General features: G+C 47.4%; 4 protein-coding genes across 4 annotated transcripts in view; 1 reads left to right on the top strand and 3 right to left on the bottom strand.

The window, feature by feature from the left end:
• The window catches only part of MRPS6 (mitochondrial ribosomal protein S6), a 39,935-nt gene extending 18,110 nt beyond the window's left edge, over positions 1 to 21,825 (bottom strand). Inside the window, exon 1 of the mRNA XM_079313087.1 lies at positions 21,702 to 21,825. Within this exon, the coding sequence (XP_079169213.1) occupies positions 21,702 to 21,746 (45 nt within the window). The 5' untranslated portion in view covers positions 21,747 to 21,825. The remainder of the gene's footprint in view (positions 1 to 21,701) is intronic.
• RUNX1 (RUNX family transcription factor 1) overlaps positions 1 to 22,444 on the bottom strand; it is a 260,592-nt gene that overhangs the window by 19,525 nt on the left and 218,623 nt on the right. The window lies entirely within an intron of this gene.
• The window catches only part of IFNAR2 (interferon alpha and beta receptor subunit 2), an 844,054-nt gene that overhangs the window by 612,113 nt on the left and 209,497 nt on the right, over positions 1 to 22,444 (top strand). The window lies entirely within an intron of this gene.
• On the bottom strand, positions 1,532 to 21,831 carry SLC5A3 (solute carrier family 5 member 3). The gene is made up of 3 exons (XM_079312446.1): positions 21,702 to 21,831; positions 4,255 to 9,385; positions 1,532 to 3,851 (listed from the first exon to the last, which is right to left on the bottom strand). The coding sequence occupies exon 2, from the start codon at positions 9,103 to 9,105 to the stop codon at positions 6,958 to 6,960; it is 2,148 nt and encodes a 715-aa protein (XP_079168572.1). The 5' UTR covers positions 9,106 to 9,385; positions 21,702 to 21,831; the 3' UTR covers positions 1,532 to 3,851; positions 4,255 to 6,957.

Raw genomic sequence — 22,444 nt, 5'->3', positions numbered from 1 at the left:
ATCCCCAGGGAAACTGAGGCAGCCACATGCCAGGAGGAGAATTCATTCCCTGCAGGAAAATAAAACCTCACTGGCACCATCCCTGTGGGATTTCCCACACCAACCCTGCCCCAAAACCCACCCAGAGGAACCTCAACTCCCAAAAAAAAGCAGGAAACTGGGCAGTGAGGCTTGGCCAACACAAACAGAACCAGCTGGTGACAAAGAGGCTGCTTGAACCTCTTTGAGAATCACTGACCTGGAAAGCTGCTCACTGAGCAAACACCTAATAAACTAATTACAGAAGCAGTTAATTAATAGTTAACTCATGAAAACGCTCCCCTCTTGGAAATCACAAATCCAAAGCAAGTTTGTAAGGCAGGAAAATGCTTATTTTTTTTCATCCCAAATCCAAAGTTTCCTCTCAAGAAAAAAAAAAAAAAAAAGTTTCTTACCCACCCCTTGAAACAAACAACAGCAAAACTTTCATTTTTCTTTTACAACGCAGCAGCAAAAGAAGGGAATAGATGAAAAATTTGGGTTAATTCATTTATCTCTGCAGCCTTGCCAGAGTTTTTGCCAACATCCCATCTCCAAAGGAGTGTGAACCCCTAATTTAACATCAGACCTGCCCCTTTCCTTGCTGAATCACCAGCACTGCAAAACTGCTTCAGCTGAACAGGATATTTGAAGATAAAATAAAAAAGTGGAATTTGGCAGTAGATTCCATGATAAAAGAGGGGGGTCACTCCTGTTTTGTGCCCTCAGCCCAGCCCAGTCCCACCTCCCAAAACCAAACTCAGGATTTGGGATCCTGAAGTTCTCCCTGCAGTTCCAAAGAACCTTTGGAATCACCAGGAATCACCTTTCCCTCCAGGGACAGGTTTTATTTCAAGTAAAATACTCCAAAACAGCTCCACAAATCTCTGTTCTGCTGGGTTTGGTCAGTTTGGTGTTTGGCTTTTTTTTTGTTGTTGTTGGTTTTTTTTGTTTTGTTTTGTTTTTCTCTATTTTTATTGAAACTTTGTACAGAAGTTTGAAACATTTCCATACAATACTTTTGAGACAGGACAAAAATGCCATGGTAAAGGAATGTAAACTGCAAGAAACACAGTCTGAAAGTATCCAAATACTCTCTAATAAGAGTTTTAGTTTGAAGACTAATGCAGGAGGCAAAATAATATGCATACAGTATACAAAGAACAGTATACACAGGGCCAGCAATGCTAACTATGAAAATTTTGCATCAGATTTACTTCAAAGATTGATAGCAATATGATAATTCTATACACTAGACCAAAATTAATTTATCATACATTGTTTCTATGACAAAAAGCTTGTCATTAAGGACAGTAGCAACTTACAATATAATTAAGCTGTATTAATCTCATTAACACTTCTAAATCTATATTCCTACTACAGTAAAGTTGTTTTTTTGGTTTTTTTTTTTTTCAGTATATTGTCTTATAAGATCTTAACAGACCTTTAAATAACACTTTACCAAAAGAGACCTGGATCCATTATAGTGATCTTATCTACATGCCCATTTGGCTTATTTCCAAAAAAACAACCAAGGGACAAGGAAAAAGGCAGATTTCAAATGCTATATGATATCATTTGGTTTTGGTCTGAAATGTATTTTAGAGAGTTTAAAAAAAAAACCCAACAGAAAAAAGGCAGTTCATTAACTGGTATTTTATATAAAATCTGCAGAAAAATACAACAGCAACAAAACCCAAAAATACTTCACAGATATCTAAAAAAACTTTTTTTTTTTTCTCAGAGATACAAGGTAAAGCAGCATCACTTTGACACTGTGCTTTAAAAAAGAAGATGATGAATGAAGAGACTGCTCGAGTGAGATTAGAAAATTTTGCTTTCTTCTTGAAGAAGACTACTAACATTTTTTGCACAGCAACTATTTTTATAACCACCTCATTTGGAAAAAAAAAAAAAAAAAAGTGTATTCCTAGACACAGAATTGTCATTTCACCACCAGTTTTGCTCAAAGTGTCTGACTTTACACAGTGGAACTGAGAATGCCAAGTGTCACCAGATGTCACTAGACCATGAGTTCAAGATTGGAACAGAAGTGAAGCAAATGCCTTGAAACCAACACCAGGAAAGAAATCAAAGAGAAAGTGTTTTGTAAACAAAGCAAAACCACTTTGAAAAAACAAAAAAACAAACCAAAAAACCAAGAGTTCAGAGATCTCACAGTGAAATCAGAAATTCTAATTATGTATGTTTTACATTCTAGGACTACTCTTTACCTTAGGCCAATTAAAGCACATTAAACCATTTAATTATATACAAACATTTTCTTTAAAAAAAAAACAAAATAAAAAAAAAATTAAAACATTGCACAGAAGTCTGCTTTTAACATCACATAACAAGGTTAGTTTTATTTTCAAAACAATTACATTTAAGGGCACAGAACATACAGAATACCAAATTAACAGATGAGTAATTTTGCTTCTCTGTACATGCTAAATCCAAAGATTTCCTTGAGAAAGCTGGAGCTTGGCAACTCCAGCTTCTTCCATGTCTCCTGTTCTCTGAAAGGGAGCAATTCCCAACACCTCCTCTATCTCAGGATTTAAAAAAATAGATATATAAAAAAAATAAAGCTGTTTTAAAGTTGTAAGCATCTTTGAAGTGCTGGCAGAGCTCTCTGGGTGGCTCTGCCTCCTCCACTGTAACCTGGTGGAAATAAATCTTTTTTTTTTTTTCCCCCTTGGTTACAGGGCTCATGACTCTCATCAGAAGTCTCATCTTGGCCCTTCTGGGATTAGGGAACACACAAGTGGAGAAGTAAAAAATACACAATATAAAGAATATACTGAAGGCCATTTTTATTTCTTACAATCTCGCACTGTTTTCTTTCCCTAAAAGCTAAACAGGAAAAAATTATTAAAAAAAAAAAAAATTAAACAACAAAAATGCCTCTAAACTTTGGCAGAGAATAGCATCAAATCAGCCATTTAAAAAAACTTAAATAAAAACAGTCTCCCAAAATGTACTATTAAACTCTCAAAAGCCTCTTCTTTTTTATTTTCTTTTCTTTTTTTAAATAAAAGGCTTATACCATTTCCAGGAGCGAAATTCAAATATCTTACCAGAAAAAAAAATAAGTTAAGGGAAATATCAAGAAGAAAAAAAGCTGTCATTCCATACTCAGTTTTCCAAGACTTGTCATCCTAAACTCAAGGCAATAATAAATAAACCCATTGCTGCAAGACAGAAGCACAACCAGCCCCACCCAGGGGGAGGAGACCAGGCAACAAAATTCATTGTGGGGAAACACTCTGTGATTCTGCTGGACCAAAAAAAATGGGATTTTAACCCCAAATTCATCAATTTCCCCCTCAGCAAAGGCTTGTTTACGCTATAAAAAATAACAAAAATCCCTTCTCCTACACAAGGTCCTTCTTGGCAGCAGGCAGCTTGCTTGGAACCTCAGAAATATCTTTATTTCATTTAAAGGCTTTTTATATGAAGTGGTTTTTATGCAGCAAAGAACATCAGCAGCTTCCAGGAGCTCTGTGACACAGGCAGGCTGAAGAGCAGCACACCAAACACCTGAAGAGAAAAAAAGCACTGGAGAAGGGATTGAACCTCAAAGCTTCACCTGACCAGGTGCAAGGATGGCAGATGAATGATCCATCATGAACCTGCCTGCCCGTTAATTAAGGTGGGATTAATGAGGCAGCTCGTTAGCACGAGGGAGGAGGAATGGAGAGGGAGATGGAGCACCTGCAGTGCACTGCTGAAGGATCTGAGTCCCTGCCAGGGCCAAGGGTGGTGTCCCCATGGTGTCCCCAAGCAGGACACGGGGCTGTGCCCATGGTGTCCCCAAACAGGACACGGGGCTGTCCCCAAGCAGGACACAGAGCTGTGCCCATGGTGTCCCCAAACAGGACACGGGGCTGTGCCCATGGTGTCCCCAAACAGGACACGGGGCTGTGCCCAAGCAGGACACAGAGCTGTCCCCAAGCAGGACACAGAGCTGTCCCCAAGCAGGACACGGGGCTGTGCCCATGGTGTCCCCAAACAGGACACGGGGCTGTCCCCAAACAGGACACGGGGCTATGCCCATGGTGTCCCCAAGCAGGACACAGGGCTGTGCCCATGGTGTCCCCAAATAGGACACGGGGCTGTCCCCAAGCAGGACAAGGGGCTGTCCCCAAAGAGGACACAGAGCTGTGCCCATGGTGTCCCCAAGCAGGACACGGGGCTGTGCCTGGTGGCTGCTGCCCGTGTCCCCTGTGTCACCAGGGGTGGCAGGAGCAGGGAGATGCCAGCAGCACCTCCTGCAGCCCTGCCCCACCTAAGGCACCCTGGGCAGCAGCAGAGGGTCCCTGAGCTAACCTGGCTGCCCAGGTGGTGGCAAAGGGCTGGGCCAGCGAGGGGGAACAGCAGCCTGCAAATTCCTGCTGCAAAAATCTCCTTCACAATCAGCTGTTTGAGCCACATCCCAACCTTCTCTCTTCCCTGTTGTTGGGCTGAGAATCATCTTTACCCTCTACAAGTTGTTATTTTTCATCTCATTATGATCAGACGTTGCCCTAAATTATTTTATCCTGTATGGAAACAATTCCCTACGTTTTACATCAAACCATCCTTCACAGCTCAGCCCACTAATGAAGCAACTTGTGATGCCATTAATTTCACACACCCTTAAATAGGATTTAAGATGTTTTCCCAAACCACACAGAAGAAAATGTGTCTTGTCCCATTGGTAGCAACATCAGCACTAGGTATGGTGATTCCTCTCTACAAATATTGCAAGCACACTCCCAAGTTTTCCACTTTGGAGTAGTTGTACTTCCCAGCAGCAACAACTAAACCAAGTGGAGAAAAGTGGGGCAGCTCAGCCTCTGGTCAAAGTTTTGGAATGAATGAGATTTAACCTATATAAAAACACCACCAAAACAAACAAAAACACCCTAAAAAAAGAAGTGAATCCTTTTAGCTGAACATGTGTTGTAAATGGTCTACTAAAAGCCACGTGGATGGCACCAGTGGAAAAAGCAAACTTTCTCCAGCAGGCAAAGGCAGGATTGACCCAAATTTCATCTCTACAAAGTGGTTTCTCCCACAGGAATTGGTTCTTGTTTGTGTGCTGGACCCTGAACTGGTTTTGGTGAATGCTTACAATGGTCCCTCAGCCCCATTTTGGTTTGTGCTCTCCTGAAGGAGCTCAGGAGTAAAGACAGGAGGAATTCTTTCCATGGAAAGCCTGGACACGAGCACTGTGTGCTGGAGAGGGAAGGAGCTGAATCCTGGTGGGCTCTGCTCCCAAAACCAGGAGCCAGCTTGGCCTGGAACTGCTCATCCCTGCCTGGGCACCCATCCTTCAGCAGGAAAAACCCTCTGGATCTGCACACCTACAAACAGCTGGGACTGCCAGGGAGGAATTTTTGGGAAAATCCTGAGGACAGGACAGAGCTCAGTTGGCGTCACAGATCCCGAATCCCCGCGGATCCTCCCGAGCTGGGAGGCAGCAAAGGAGGGAATTTCTTCACACAGAGGTCACTCAGGGGAAGGGGCAGCCCAGGGAGGTGTCCAAGGAATGTGGCACTTTGGGCTGGGTGACAAGGAGGTGACTGGGCACAGCTGGAACTCAGGGAAGGGCTTCTCCAAGCTCAGGGATTCTGAGATTCCTCGACAAAAAAAAAAGAAAGTTGGACGGGGTGAAAGGGGAAGTGGGAGAAGATCTGAGGAGAAAGGACTCTGGAAAACAAGGAGCACCTTCACCTCTCTCTCCCATTTCCCCCTTCCTGCTTTCCCAGCTGCTCTGCCCCTGCAGCATCAGGGCTGCTCCTGGACATCCCTTCTGCAGGGTGAAAAACATTTCTTCAGGACATGCAAAGCTCCTGTTTCTCTTTTTCCCATGCTGGAGAACCCACAAACAGGTTTTTCCCTAAAAAGAAGTTAATCCTAACAATGTCCTAAAGGTTCAGAGGCTGGAGAGGCTGAATGAGTCTTTTTTGGCCATTTACTGAAACTCAAGAAACTCCACCCAAACCTGAAGAAAAATTTCTTTCCAGCCCTGGAAGAGCTGCCCAGGGACATCCCAAACCCACCCTAAAAATTCTGGGGCTCTTCCATTTCAACATACTACAAACCCCACAGAAAGAATGTTTCTTTTTCCTCCTCCTCCTCCATTGACAGTTTGTCATCTCCAGGCTTACTTTTTAGGTTTTTTTTTTTTTTGTTTTTTTTTTTTTTTAATACAGAAACTTTTCAGTAATGGAATTTACAGTGGATAAAAATCAAAAGACAAAGATTCCTTACAAAGAATAAAAAAAAAAGGGCAGAAAGCTGCTAAGAGCTATCACGTTTTAAGTGCTATAAAATGAGACAAAACAGCTTCCTGTTGTTGCCAGAAGAAAAATGAGAAACTGAAAAAAAAAAAAAAAAAAAGAGAAGAAAAAAAAGCAGTGAGTGCAATTAAAAAAGTGCTAAGTTGGCCAAGGTAATACAGTTATTTTCTAAATGTGCATCACAGCTCTGCATTTAAGAATCTTTTGATACAGCTTTAACCACTCAGATTTTACACACTGGTAACTGATTACCTGTTATCTTCACTTAGTGCTGACTGAGCTGTAACTGCCTGACTTCAAACACAGCCACCTGCCTGCCTTTGGTATTATTTATACACAGAAAAACAAAAGGTTAGTGCTGCAAATGGAAAAAAAAACAAAACAAAAAACCAAAAAATAAAACAAACACAAAAGGGGAAAAAGAAAAAGCCACCACAGGACAGGTTCTGCTTTCAGCAGAGGGAGGACAACACATCTCAAATGGTCTGGAAATAGGCTAAAGCTGAGTCCATCTTACAATTATAGCGTAAACAATGCCTGGGTTGTGGTTATGTTGTTTGAAAAGAAAAGAAAAACCAAAAAATCTCCAGAGACCTGTATCAACTTCTGTATGTTTAAGCCATACCCTTAAAAGTTCACTATTCACTACTCACAAAGAGAAGTAGACAAACATGAAGATTCCAATTGAACAGACACAGACCAGTCCAGTATTTAGTAATAGTTTAACTTTTGGAGTCTCTTCCAGCATTTGTAAACAAACAGTCTCTTCCTCGACCTCCCGAACCACTCTCTTGTTCACGTTTTTACTTTTAAAGCCACAGAACCAATCCAGGAATTTCAAACGTCTGGCCGGGTCGCCAGCCCCCTCCTCCTCCTGGCGCTTTTTCTCCCCCATCAGGGCGGCCTGTCCGTTGGAATAACAATCCACGGGCGTCTCCACCTCCGAGTGGCTCACCGACATGCCCGGGTTGCTGTCGTCCCTGCACGTCACCAGCAGGTTGATGTCCTCGGGCTTGACGTTCTTGACGCTCTCCTCCGTCTTGCCGTTGGGGATGATGTGGTTGGCGTTCTCGTTGCACTTGAGGACGCTCTTCTCCCGCGCCCGGTACGGCTCGCCCTTGCCGGCGCCCTCGGCCGCGCCGCGCCGCCGCAGCGCCCAGAAGGTGGTGGTCCTCACCTGCTCCTTGGTGGGCGGCGGCGTCAGCAGGCTCACCACCGCCGTCACGGCGCCGGTGATCCAGAACAGCGCCGTGGCCACGTACATGTAGTGCACGTTCTTGATGAAGGCGGGCCTGGTGTCGGGCTGGTCGCACTCGGGGGCGCGGTAGAAGAAGGCCAGCACCAGGCGGGTGGCGCCCAGCGCGAAGCCCACCATGCCGCCGTAGAACGCGCCCTGCTCGTTGCAGCGCTTCCAGAAGATGGCCATGAGGAACAGGGCGGCCACCGGCGGCGTCAGGTAATCGGCCACCTCCTGGATGTACAGGTACATCTGCCCGCCCTGCATCTCCACGATGATGGGCACCCAGGCGATGCTGATGGCCACCATGAAGGCCACGAAGACCCTGCCCACCACCATCAGCTCGCGGGACGTGGCGCTCTTGCGCAGCAGCTTGTAGACGTCGAGCGTGAAGATGGTGCTGGCGCTGTTGAAGATGGAGTCCAGGTCGCTCATGAGGGCGGCGATCATCACGGCCATCATGAGCCCGCGCAGCCCCACGGGCACCAGGTTCATCACCAGGCGCGGGTAGGCGATGTTGGAGCAGCCGGCGCGGCTGCCGCACACCTGGAAGCAGTGCTCGGGGTTGATGCAGGCGATGTCGTCCACGAACAGGATGCGGGAGATCATCCCCGGCACCACGATGATGAACATGGGCAGCAGCTTCAGGAAGCCGGCCATGAGGGTGGAGCCCTTGGCGTGAGCGATGTTTTTGGCGGCCAGGACTCTCTGCACTATGACTTGGTCGGCGCACCAGTACCACACCGAGGCCGGGGTCTGTCCCAGCAGAAACCCGGGCCAGGGAATGTCCTCGTCCGTGGGCTCGCGCAGCATCTTGAGCGCGTCGGGCTTGGGGCTGACGGTGCACGAGTTGGCGTTGGAGATGTTGTAGGTCAGCAGGATGGCGGTGATGTTGGGCGAGGCCAACATGTACCTCCTTTTGACTTCCTCGAAGCCCCCGACCCGCGTGAGGCTGATGATCATGAGCGTCAGGGCCCCGATGATCATCAGCAGCGCCTGCAGCGTGTCCGTGTAGATGACGGCCACCAGCCCCCCGGTCACCGTCAGCAGCGCCGTCATTCCGATCAGCAGGATCACCGACAGGTACAGGTTCCACCCTAGGGACTCTTGGATAAAAAGCGCCCCTGAATACAAGTCAACCGAGAGTTTGGTGAAGATATAAAGGATTAGAGACAACGCTGCAAAATAGATTTGAATCCTATGCCCTCCGAACCGCTTGGACAAGTATTCGGGCATGGTGTACACTCCCGAGCGGATGTAGACTGGCACGAAGACCCATCCCAAAAGCTGCAAAAGCATTAAGGCGTTGAACTCCCACGCGCCTACGGCGAATCCGCTCGCCGCTCCAGATCCTGCGAGCCCAATGAAATGTTCACTTCCAATATTGCTCACAAACAACGAGGCCCCGATAGCTACCCAGGTCATAGAACGCCCTGCCAAAAAGTAGCCACTGACGGTGCTCCGATTGCTTTTCCACATGGCAAAGAAACCTATGCACATTACAAGCACGAAGTACAGGGCCACAATGGCAATGTCTGCTGGCTCCAAAGCAGCCCTCATTTTGTAACCAAAAAAGCCTTCGCTGACGTCCACTTCTCGCCCCCCAGCCAAACGTGAACCAGTTTTAACCAAAATCAACACAGCGGGTCAAATTCTTTGTCCCTTGGTTTGCTGTCCTGATGCTGGTGGCAGTGGTACATTTACTTTTCTCCGCTTCTCAAATTTGGGAACTTAGCACGCACTTTTAATCCACATTCCACAAGAGCATCAGCCTTAACTCAGTTGATGTAGGAGAAATTCTTAGTTGCAGCTAAGTTTAGTGAGGCCTACTGTACCAACCCTGCAAGGCAGCAAAGACAAAAGACAAAGATTGAATTAGAGAGGAATTTCATGAAGTAATGAGAAAAAATTTGAAGTGTAGTAAAACAAATCACTGAACACCACAGATTTTTCCCCCTTTATACTTCCTGCAATCCATAAAAGACATCATTCAGTATTGGCAGGGCTCAGTGGGAACAGCTTTTCACAAGTCAACTGCAATGGTCACAGGTACCTTCAGAGACGCAGCAATTCGGGGGGACTGAGTGCCCCAAATTCCCCAGAACGTGGAGAACAACAAAAATACATTTTCTTTCTCTTTACTCTGGTGTCTCACAAGTCTCCTTCTCAGGCCACTAACCACATCTTCCTCTTTCAAGCAATTTTAGGAAAATGAAATTAAAATAACCCAACAAATAGGAATGGAGCCCAAACCTGGCTCAGCATTTCCTTCACTGTACACACACACCCCCCCCAAAATCCTGGCGCCACAGGAATGCACTTGAGACAACAGCTGGCTGCTAGAAAGATCAAAGTGAGGTCACAGCACTGTCAAAAAACAACATCCATTTCAAATCAGCTGCAGAATCAAGGCTATGCTGCAGGTTTTGAGGTGAGTTTGCTCCAGCCTGGGGCACAGATAATCACAGGGTTATTTTTCACTTGGAAAGCTCTCCATACACATTCACATGATCCAAGGGGAGAAAACATCCCATTCCAGCAAGTGGGAGAAGCAAAACTCCACCTGACATCCCATGTTAGAGCCAGAACCTTTGGATACCCACACCTGGGGGTTTTGTGGGAGCACCAGAGGCTCAGGAAGGAACACTGGGTGGATTCTGGCAGTGGCCACAGCTGGAAGGATGCCAGGAAATGCCCTTCCCAGCAGGGAGAGGTGGAGGGTATGGAGGCAAAGCCTTCCCTGTCACGCTCTTCCCAAATTCCCAATCCCAACCAAACACGTCAGGAAACAAAACTCATTTGGGCAAGCAGGACTGAAGTGCTGGGAGTGGAGGGAAGGGGACAATAAAGCCTTGGTGGCAGAGGAAGGGACACTCAGGAGCTGCATGGTGGCTCCCTCATGGATTTGGGATGTGCTCCCATCTCCTGTTCATGCCTTGGGAAGTACCATAGATCCATGGAATGGTTTGGGCTGGAAGGGACACCTTCTACCATCCCAGGCTGCTCCAGCCCCAGTGTCCAGCCTGGAGCTGGGCACTGCCAACCCTGCCCACCCTTCACCAACCCAAAGCCTTCTAATGGGATCACAGAGAGCTGGACATGGGATTCCTCCATGTCCTACACCCACTGGCCATGGGAAGGGAAGACCAAAGCCAAGAACAGGTTTAGACTAAAGATCACAACACAAATCTTTAGTAACAACAATGATATTATTACAGAAGGTGAGAACAGGGTCTGACTTCACTCCTCTTTCCCACCCACTGGTAAAGGCACAAGAAAACCAACACTGGGTCTCTTCTGGCCATAAAGTATCACAAGTGCTACAAGCATCAGCTCCAGGCATCCCCTTCCAGTTCATTCTCTGGCACGAGGCCAAAGCTCCCATTTCCCCATTAATTAATGATTAATACAAACAGCCTGATAGCATATTCTAATATTTGGCTGGTTTCTTGTTTAGCATCCCTGCCATAGATTGGGTTTGTTTAAAGGGTCAATAAAACCATTTTGAATTGCAAGAGAGTTAAGGTTGAAAATGCACACGTTGTGTTAAAGGCAGCAATGGTGCTGAGATAAAAACGTGCAACTCCTCATAGGTTTGAAAAATAGCTCCCAGCAAGCCACAACTTCAACCTTAAGGAGAAATCCACCACTGTGCCATTTGTATGGTCCAGATGTTTTTCAGGAGAATAAAAAAAAAAAAAAAAAAGAAAGTTTCCCCCCCCTCCCCCAGCACCACAAACCCACTTGAGAATAGAGATATTCCTTCTGCTGGAATTACAGCCAATAATGAGAGACTAAGGAGCCATGGCACAAAACAGACTGATTACAGCACTGGGCTAAATTTATCATTCCTCAGAAGCCTCAAACCACAGATGTATTTTCAATTCTTCCACAGAAGAATTCACATTTCTCCCCACCCGCAAATACAGGAGTAGTTAAACTGTCTAATAGCTTAATCCAACCCAAAATTATAAACACTTCACATCAGATGACGCAATCAGAGCCAAGTTTAATGGACTATTCTTAGTTTTAAGCACTTTGGAGCAACACTTTAATAGTGTTGTGTCTTTTGCTATATTCAGCTAATTTTTCAACTACGTTATGTTTATACCAAAATTATAAATATTTGAAGGGAAAGGGAAGAAGAGATTTTACTGAGATATGACAAAAAGATAAGCTGCTACACAGAAAACTAGAGGAACAGCCAGATAAGGAAATGGTAATAATTAATATTTTAATGTTCTGTTGTCCTTCTCAGGACCAAAAAAATGTTTGATTTTAACTTGAGTTCACCCCCCACCATCTTCCCTGTAAGTTCATCAGTGACCAGTCACAAATATCCTATAGAGCAATATGGAAAAATCATAAAAAAATATCTGTTCAAATGAATTCCATTTGATATCAGAAGTATCTGGAAGTGTTTCTATAAACAGGATATTAACAGGGAATGTCCAAGGCCAGGCTGGATGGGGCTTGGAGCCACCTGGGATAAAGGTGTCCCTACCCTGGGGGTGGCACTGGATGGGCTTTAAGGTCCCTGGGAATCCAAACCTTCTGTAATTCCAGGATCCAGACTTTCTGACAAATGTGTCAGTATGAGATACAGCTGCCCTCAAATTAATTGTGACATTCCTCAATTAAATTGTCACTTCAGCTCCAAGGGGCTCATTCCAACCCAAATAAACAAAATGTGAAATTCCTGGAGCATTTTCCATGGGAAGATACAGCCAGACCATGCACCTGAAATAATTCCATTTCAAAGAGCTGAACCCTGCCCTTTGTCACCAACACCTGCAGGGCTCAGTTTGCCTGAGTTGAAAGGTGGAAAGTTTTCAGCAGCCACCACAAATTTGCTGCACTGTCACTAAATTACAGCACTGAAGTAGCTTCTTGTACCAATTTCTTAGACCTAATTCCAAAATAACCCTGGAACTTTTCTTCATTAGGAAAATGAGACTCGTCCCTCTGAACTTTCAGCAAGTTCTGACCTCAAGTCTTACAAAGGACTTTGGAGATGCCCCATGTGAATTTAATCTTGAGTTATTAGAACAGTGAACATTGTGGCAACTGACAGAGGGAAGGAAGGAAAAAAAATAAATAAAAAAGGCAGAAAGACAGTGCTGCTGCCAAAGACTGGGAATTTTCTTCCCTGAGGCTGTTTTCTGGCTGGATCATATCAAAGACACAGAACAATGTGCTTCCCTCTTGTCTGGAAATAGAGGCTGCAGCTCTGCTGAAACAATGCATATGTCTCTCCAACACCCAGCTTGTTCCTTCAGGGAAAAAAAAAAATCCCAAGCAAGTCCCTGAAGAGAGATTGCATAATGTGAAGCAGACCCAGGGTGGGATTTTGAGGAGAAATTTGAATGATTGCACTAAAGGAAAACTTTCTCCACAGTGCTTTTCTAATAAAATGAGTGTTTCAAACATGCCAGAGTCCAACTGCTCCAGCTCTGAAGCCACGATTTGTTCTCAGCTCTGTTGGATTTTTGGTAGATGGGAAGTTATTTTGAGCTGGCTTTCCTTTTCTCCTCACCAATCCTGATGTTTTAAGAGTTCATTTGGGGATGGAGATGCCCACCTATCCCACAGGAGTGTCCACTGATAGCAAATTAAGTGCTCTGCTCATAGATTTCCAAGAAGTTTTCAGTTTATTTATTGGAAGCAACATTTTCCCTCTCCACCTTCAAGCAGGAGTATTTGAACTCAGCCCTGCAGCACTTCACCTACTGAACAGCTCTGCTGGGTGGAAGAAATGTGTCCACATCACCAGGATCATGGAAAATATTAACTCTGCCACAGAAAAAATTAATAAATAACAGAGTCTGGTGCCTTGAGTGGGGTCTGTACCAGAGTTTGTTTTGCAGGCTCCTCACAGTGCTGGCCATGGACACAGCAGTGAGTTCCTACCTGACCACTGCTCCACACTGAACACAAGGCAGCCTCAGGAAAAAAACTCTCTTAAGGAAAAAAAAAAAAAAAATAAAAAGAGGAAAAGCTTCGTTCCATTTACTGCAGCACTCCAGAAGACAAAAAAAGGAGCAGTGAAGCTCTTCATGGAGTAAGTGATACATAAATTATGTAGCACATGCCCTTGAGGAAGCAGGGGCTCCAACAGAGCCCTCAGCATCCAGGGCAGCAGTTCCAGGCTTTTCCCTGCAAACCAGGAGCTGGGGCAGAGCAATGTGCCAGGAACCCTCCTGGGACAGACAGGGAAAGCAGAAGTTGAGCTGGAGCATCCAATAAATAACTTGAGCTGCTGGGGCCACGTTTCCAGGTTACCTGAGCCTGCTGGTCACACTCTGCATCATCACCACATCAACCTCCTGCTGTCTGAGAACTCAGGAGCCAACTCTATAAACCAGCACTACAAAAAAAAAAAAAAATCCAACCTGAGGTGTGAGGATCAAGTCATTCATTCCAAGGAGTTGTTATAAACATCTAAAGGAACTTTTGTTTTGGTCAGGAATCACTCCAGCTCTGCTCTTTGTTTTACTGCAGCAGCACACAAAAAAAAAAGCTGTTTGTTCCAGCACAAATTCTTCTGGATTCTTTTCTACACAACTGCTGAGGGAGACATGAGAGAAATAAGTAACCCCAAAGCAAGGGACACAGAGAAGTCACTGGGTTTGCCAGGCAGAAATGGCATGTACAGTGGACAATCACAGAGCAGAAACTGGAGTGGTGAGAGGCCAGCAGGAGCTCAAGGGCACTGGGACTGACACTGTGAGAGCAGGACATCATTTAGTTGTCATTTTTGGGGGTTTTAAACCATTTCCCCCCCTCACCTCAAGCAAATGCACCTATTCCAGTGTCCCACCAAGTCACACAAGGAGGAGGGGGGAGCAGGCACAGGAAGGACACTGCAGCAGCCAGGGGACACAAGAGAAGCTGCAGCTTTGCAAAGCAAGAAAAGATGGATTTTTTTTTTTCAGAATCTGCATCACCCTCCCCGAGCCACTTCATGCCACTGCCTGTGACATTCACACTTGGCTGGTTCTCTTTGCCAAGAGCCAGACCCCAGTACTCCAGCAGGAATAAGGAAATTATTTGCTTCCACTGTTCTTCCCAAAACTCCAAACACCTACAGGGCAAAGGGGGGGGGGGGTAAGCTGGGGACAGAGGGAAGGAAATTTAAAGTGTCTTTTTAGCTGTTAACATACAGAGATACAAGAAAGAATTTCTGTCTTCTCCAGGCCTGCCAAGACATGATGCAGCATCATGCCCAGCAGATTAATCCATCATTTATCAATTTAAAGAAAATAAGATGTTAATACCTTCCTTTTCCCCTTGTCAGTCCAAATAATTGGGTTATGTTTGCAGGGGTGACATTATCTGGAGGAACTTCCCCATGGAAAGGAGCTGCTCAGGGAGGTTTGGAGGTGGCACTTGGCTGGGGACAAGGTGGCCATGGGGCACAGCTGGGACTGCCTGGGCTGGGAGAGCTTTTCCAAGCTCTGGAATTCTGTGAAGGGAGCAGGAAGGTTCCTCTCTTTCCCTGGAAAATGAACAGAACCTCTCCTGCCTGGGTTGCAGCTCCAGCAGGACCCTCCTGAGCTCAGTTTGTCAGCACAAACCCCAGCCCTGAGAGCAAGGAAACCACAGAGAGGTGACATCCAGCCCTGCACAGGACACAGCTCTTCTCCACAGGAACTGAAAGCAAAAGGGGCAGAGACAACCCAGCAGCCACGTGGCCAACAGCAAAACCAAGGGCAGCAGAGGGCAAAAAGCCAGACAATTTCAAGGAAGTGGCAAGGGGCTGGCAAAAACTGGAAGGTTCTGGCATGATCTGGAAAGATCTCCCTGCCAGGCTACACTGCACTGCAAGGTGCAGAAGGACCTTCAAATCCCTCAAAATCCCTTCTCTTTGCAACCCCAAATCCAGCAGCACAAACATTTCACTGCCATGGCAGGAATGAGGGAGAACAAGTACTTGGTCACCAGAGCAGCAGCAAGAGAATGGGTCAAACAAGCCTCAACAGCCAAGAATTTGATTTCTGGAGTGGGTTTGGGATCACTTCAGTTATCACATTTTTAGAAGTAAATATCAAAAACACTGCAGAATTTCTGCCTCTGCTGAAGATGTGCTTTCCTTCAGCTGGAGGTTCAGAGATGTGATACAGCTGGTGGGGATCATCACTCTGCAGGGACTGGATAAGGCTCAGCCTAAAAAATGTGCTGGTTCATCCCATTAAAAGAGGATTTTGGCTGGGAGAGTACAGAAGTTACTTGGGAAATGAGAAAGAAGAAGTGGCAGTCCCCATGCAACTGGGCAAGATACCAGGAGGAAATTCTTCTTCAAATTTCTAGGAAGCGCAAAAAAAAAAAAAAAAAACCAACCAAAAAAAAAAAAACCCAGACTCATTAAGTTTCTTTAGGACTTCCCCAAATTCCCATCACATTTCTGGCTGCCCACAATCTCTGGAAGAACAAAGCACCCCCAGGATTATTGACAGGTGAGACAGAAGAAGTTCAGGATCCTACACAATCCAAGAATTTGAGGTTCTCCAAGCTTCCCAGTCAGCTGGATGCTGTTCCAAGACTTCTGATCCTTCTTGGGAGATTTCAAGACACTAAAACCAGAGTTCAGTAAAATTCTGTTGGTTATAAAACAATTAATGCTAATTACAAAGCTTGCTGCAGTATATCTGTATTAAAAGCTACCAAATATTGATTTCTTTTTCTGGAACACCAACTCCACTGAACACATTCCCTCCCTGTATGGACCTGGCTTTTTATTATTCCTTAGATATTTGCAGGACTGAACACAAGAACTGGCTTGCAAGTGGACAAACCAGGATTAAAAAAAACCCAAAAAAACTAGCAGAACAGCAATTCTTCTGCAGTTCCTCAATCCTATTTCTTGGGTTCATGGCCCTCCCTTTACACCATCCACTTCCTTCCTGCTCTTCTCCTCACCAGGGCTGATGAATTTTCTGTAAAATCTCATTTTCAGCACCAATATTTGCACCAGTGCTCCTCAGGACAGGTCCTTTACATCTTGCCTTATTTTCCATGTATTTAATTCTAATTTTTTCCTGTTCCACCTCTCCATAATTATTTATATCTTGCATCTCTTTCTGTTTTTATTTTTCCCTGCTTTCAGCTTTTTATCAGCTCCTCAAGGCACACTGGGGATGTTCCTGCTGCTCCATAGGGCAGGGATTTTTAGGGCAGGGATTTTTCCAGGGAATAACCTGGTGCCCAGAGGTAAGGGACACAGAGGGGGGAACACAAAGCTCTACCAAGCAACTGCTTCCACATAAACAGCTCTTCCTTCATCCCAGATTTGCAGCTGGGGAGGTGTGGGTGGCTGTGGCTGCAGGATTTATCACCTTTGCCATGGATGGAGCCTGACAAATCACAGAAATCATGGAATGGTTTGGGTTGGAAAGACCTTAAAGGCTATTCAGTGCCACCCCTGCCATGGGCAGGGACACCTTCCACTGTCCCAGGCTGCTCCAACCTGGCCTTGGACACTTCCAGGGAACTCTGGGCAAAGAAAAAAAAAAAAAAAAAAAAAGAAAAATTACTTGATCAACAACTTAACAACTTCCAAAGCAATTTTTGTGTGACAATTATGGTTCTGGGAGAAAGGAACTGGAGAAATCAGCTCCTGAAAGAACCCACAGAGAAAACCAGAGCTTCCATCATTCCAAAGTGTGGAACTAATGAGGATTAGGAGCCAGGAGCTGAAGGAGCAGCTTCTCCTCAGTGTTACCATGGACAACTTTCCCAGCAGTCAGTCACGTTTCAGGGCTCTCCAACAATGCAGAGATGGATTCACAAAGGCTGCTCCTGCTCCCTGTTCACAGCTAGAAGACATCAGGAACAAAACTCAACCAGGAGCAAAGAGCTCCTTGCTGAGGAGAAACCAGAGAAATCTGAACTCAAAGGTTCATGCTGTCCTCTGAAGAGGGACTGGCCAAATCCCACTGAAATATCCCCCCAGGGGCCTGCAAGAAACTGAAATTAGGCTTCAACTATTCTGCAGAAGAGAAGAATCCTCCATGTCCCTTCAGACTCAGGCATGTATCCCACACTTGGCAAAAATTCCAGCTCTTCCAAGACTGAAAATGTCAAATATCAGGCAAGAGGGTATTGTTCCCAAATGCTGTCTGCACCACACTCTCCAAAATCCAGTTCTTTTTATGAAATGCTCAGGGCAGAAAACAAAAAGGTGACTCCTGCAGCAGAGTCAGAGCTGGATCTTGCTGTTTTCTGGTCCTGTCTTTTAGTTCCAAGGCTTTGGTCTCCTTTCCAGCACCACCCCTGACTCCAGCATCCCTCCCTGCCAGGCTGCAGAGCCTGCTCCAGCCTACTAAAAATGCCAGTGGGAACAGAGGGGAAAAAACTTTAGTGAAATTTTAACCTGCTCAGTTGGGAAGAGGTGTGGGGAAGATGCACCATTCCACTGGAAGAGCAGGTGGTTCACTGGAAATAAAATAAAATAAAATAAAATAAACCCAGTATCTTCCTGCTTCATTTTCTCCCCCTCCTTCCTGGCAACTGAGACATCAAAAGCCCAATTGCTGCAGCTGCCTACACAGCAATTAAATGGAATAGTCAAGATGTCAAGCAACACTACTGCCCATTTACTTTGGCTTTCCCAAAATAGCCAACAATCTCCACAGGGCAGGTAGGGAATTTTGGAAACACAGCAACCCACTCCAAAAGCAACAAACAGCTGCTGAAGACAAAGTTGTGTTGTGAGAATATGGCTGGAGAAAGGAGAGCCCAAATTCACTGCAATATTATTATTATTATTATCATTACTATTATTTGGAGGTGCCCATGGCCAGGTTGGACAGGGCTTGGAGCAATCTGGGATAGTGGAAGGTGTCCCTGCCATGTGGAATAAGGTGATTTTTAAGACCCCTTCTAACCCAAACCACTCTGGGATTCCTGAAATGGGTGGATGGGTCTCCTACTCCAGGCATTTGGTGAAAAAAGTGTCATTAGGTTTGAATTTTGTCACAGGTGAAGATGAGCACACACAGCTGTGTGTTCATTTTACACCTTTCCCTCCAGCACAGCTGCTCTGGGCAGGTTTGGTTTGGTTTGCAAACACCTGGACACTGCTGAGAACAAATCTGCCACCAAGCTCCCCCTCAGCTTTTGTTCTTTGCATGCTGCAGTGTGGAAAGCTACAAAATGGGCAAAATGAATCATTTCACTTCAATGTGCTCACACCTTTCTCTGCCCAAATCCATAAACTCACATCAGCAACACAAACCCCTCACCCTCCAAATACACCAGAGTAGGGAGATTTTATTTATTCTGGGGTGGCTTTTAGGACTTTTATTGTTGTTTTCCTAAGAGTCAACAACTGGGGGCTCTGCTGATGAAAAACTCTCTATATATCCAGAGTATATAAAATATCCTGTGTTTTAGTGTGTTTTTAGTCCAAGTCCATTACCTCTCACAAATCAGAGAAGAGCTGCTCAGCTTTGACTTCAGAATGAAATCCTAACTTTTTGTGCAAAGTGACAAAGGCTGAAAATTGAAACCAGTGCCAAGTAAAAAGTTTTCCCTTGTGCCCCCAAAGTTCTTGGGTGTTGTGTTTTTAAGGCACAAAAGGAGAGCTGAAGAGGCTCTGGAAGCTGCTGAGCCCGAGGAGAAAAGGATGGATGGATGGATGGGACCCTCCCAAGAGACTCCAACCAGGAACCACAGGCTGGAAAAGAACAGGAAAGGATCCCTGACTTGGACAGGAGCAGGGAAAGGCAGCAACAGGGGTTAAAGTAACAAAAAAGAACTGGAGAGACTTCTTCTGCCTGGATCCCTGAGAATGCCAAGAGAACTATTAAAAGAAAGTTGTGGGTGGGGAGGACCCCAGAGAAGCACCAAGTTTGCCTCTGAAGAGAGGCAGCAAAGTCTCCAGGCTGAGAGCTCCAAAAAGTTCAGGACAAGCCCTAAAGCACAGGAAAGCCAAGTGACAAGGGTTTGGTGGTTTGTTTTGGTTTTTTTTGAGGACAGAAGGACATCACAGACACCAAAAGAAGAGTCAGCACTTGCTCAGACTGCACCAGGACATGCAGCCACCACAGAGGGACTGACAGGGCAGGACAGGGAACACCTTTCCCAGGTGCTGTCACCCGTGTGGAAAAGCAATGTCATTTATTCTTCTACAGGAGGGAGATATGGAATCATTCTGCTATTTCAGACTGGCTTATTATCCCCAGATTTCACCTCATTTAATTCAGTATTACAGCCAGGATCATGCACAGCTCACAGGGGTCATTAGAGCAACCTCCCCAGCAGCACCATGGAGCATAAAACCACTGGAGGAAATATTTCCAAGTGTTCTCACGGCACAAGAAAGGCAGGAGCAGCAAAATACTGGGAAACAAAAAAGCACCCAGATCTGGTGGGCTGAAAATAGCACAAAAAATAGCAGCACCTACAGACAGACTCCAAATTTTAGACTTACAACAAGGGTGGGTTAAAAACACCAGCACAAACTGAAATGTTTGGACACGATCACAGAGCTAAAAAAAAAAAAAGAACCCCTTAAAGATAGATCCATGTGGAAAGAACATACTGGAGAGCCCAACTTCAAAGAGGCAAAGGTTGCAGATGTTAAATCCTGAGTGCACTGATGCTCATTAGGAGCATCTTACAGCTAAAAGCTTATCCCTGCATCTCCATGGTCAGATCCTAGAAACCAGAGAGCCTTTCCAGCAGAGAGCACTCCATGGCATCCCTTCAGACAAATCAGTTTATTCCTGCTTCACTATTATGGCAGATTTGCTATGCTTGCTGTCCTGCCCAGCTTAAAGCATCTCCCACACCAACAGCACGGCCACAAAAAGCACCTCTGCCTCATGTACCCACGGGGAGAGGGGTGGAAAGGAAAAAAAAAAAAAAAAATCGGACAAAGATTATATGTTGACAAGCAAGTGAAAAAAACAGTGTATTTTTGCCTGGATGAGCCAGTGCAGCAATGTCACCCGGTTTTCTCCCTGCTGCTGTGTTTCTCCACTAGAGGACCCAGGTGAGATGTCTCTACTACAGTTTCTGCAGCTAAACCACGGGGAAAAATACATTACCAAAAAAAAAAAAAAAAAAAAAAAAGCAGCAAGCCAGCCCCGACATGTGGATGGTCTATGTAAAATGAATGGAAATGTACTAGTGCATGCGGCACAGCAGACGTGCTCCCGTAATTCCCAAAAAACCACGGCCACGCTGCGGAGCTGCTGCTGCTCGGTGGGGAATGGTGCTGGAGGCAAGGAAGGGAGGGAAAGAGGGAAAATCCCCGAATATCCACCCGGGCTGGATCAGAGGGCTCCAGCCCAGCGCAAGTGCTGCTACATTCCATCACCAGCCATGTGAAGCTGGAAAGTAGCAGATAAACAAAGGCTACAGAAGGTACTGAGAAGGGCCAGTATCAGCTGTTATTTACCAAATAAACCTCCCATCCACACGGAGATGGCCCTATTTTATTATTATTTTTACGCACACACATCCCCGTTTTCCCCCCCCCCTCCTCCCCTTCCCCCACGTATTGACTCAGCTCCTGCCGAATGGGAAGAGCATCATCTAACCGAGCTCCGTTATCACCGCGCTGCCAAAAAACAGCGGCAACGGCTGCTGCCACCCCCAGCGCCCCTTCCCGGGGGCGATAGGGCCCGGCCTATCGGCCCCGCTCAACTGCTGCGGGCACAGCCCCATCCCCGCACTGCCCTGGCACACGGGGGGAAGCTGGCGAGTCCTTGTCCTTTTCCCGTTTCCCTGGCCCCGAGGGGTCCGGCAGGTGCGGGGAGGGGGGTGGGATGGTGCTGCAGAGGCAGAGCGGGATGCGCCGGCACAAGGGCCGGCTTCACCTGCTCCGGGCGCCGAGGGAAGGGCACGGGCGAGCAAAAACCGCATCTCGGGAAGCGGGGGATCGATGCTTACCTGCGGAGCCCAGGGGAGGGGGACAGGGGGCTCAGCCGAGCGTCCGAGGGCGCGGGCAGGGAAGGGGCGATGGGCGAGGAGCCCCGCGGAGCCCCGGACACGCTGCGACACCGCGGGCGGCAGGGCCGGGCCACGCGGTGCGGCGGGGACAGCGGGCACCGAGGGGACACCGAGGGGACGCGGCGGGCCCAGAGGGGGGGAATCTGCCAGTGCCACCTGCCTCCCTCCCCTCCTCCCGTCTCCTCTCCCTCACTCACCCTCTGCATGGCTTTCAGGATCAAAGCCAGTTCATAGCGGGGCATCTTAGAGCTGCCAGTGGCGGGAGGAGCGGGGCACGGGGTGGGGAGGAGGGGGCTGCGGCGAGGCCGGAGAGGAGGAGCGGGGTGGGAGAGGAGGAGGAGGATGAGGAGGATGAGGAAGGTGCGTCCCGGCGCTGTGGCGGCTCCTTCCCGCGCGGCTCCCGCGGCTCAGACACCCGTACGGGCAGGGGCGGCGCGGCTTAAAGGGCGCAGGAGCTGCGCACGCTCGGCCGGGCCGGCCCTGCCCGCGCCAAGCGCCGCCCCCGCCGGGCCGGGGCCGTCCCGCAGCGCGGCCTGAGCGCCGGGACCCCCGCGCGGCCGCGGCCGGGCCCTCCCCGCGCTGCCCCCGCGGCCGGCGCCGCCCCCGGCCCCGCCGAGCCGCCCGAGCCGCCGCCGCCGCCGCCGGCTGCTGCAGGCAGTGGAAATTTCCACTGCGCCGCCCCCCTCGCTCCCCCCGCCGGGCCGCGCTCGCAGCCGGCCGGGGCCGCGCACGGAGCGCCGGCCTGACGGGGAACGGGGCTCGCGGGCGCGCGTGTGGCCCGCGCGTGGCGGGGGCGGCTGGGGCCGCGCCGGGCGTGTGGCAGGGACGGCCCGGCCGAGAGGGACAGGGACCCCGGCGGAGAGGGACAGACAGTGTGCCCGTGAGGGACAGACACCCTTCCTGTGAGGGACAGACATCCCTCTGGTGTGGGACAGACACC

The sequence above is a fragment of the Erithacus rubecula genome, assembly GCF_903797595.1.
Source record: "Erithacus rubecula genome assembly, chromosome: 1".
NCBI lineage: Eukaryota > Metazoa > Chordata > Aves > Passeriformes > Muscicapidae > Erithacus > Erithacus rubecula.
The sequence above is the reverse complement of the archived record's forward strand: the minus strand, read 5'-3'. Positions and strand labels throughout refer to the sequence as shown.

Coding starts and splice junctions, on each gene's coding strand:
- SLC5A3 (XM_079312446.1), bottom strand. CDS start 9,105: ATGAGGGCTGCTTTGGAGCCAGCAGACATTGCCATTGTGGCCCTGTAC.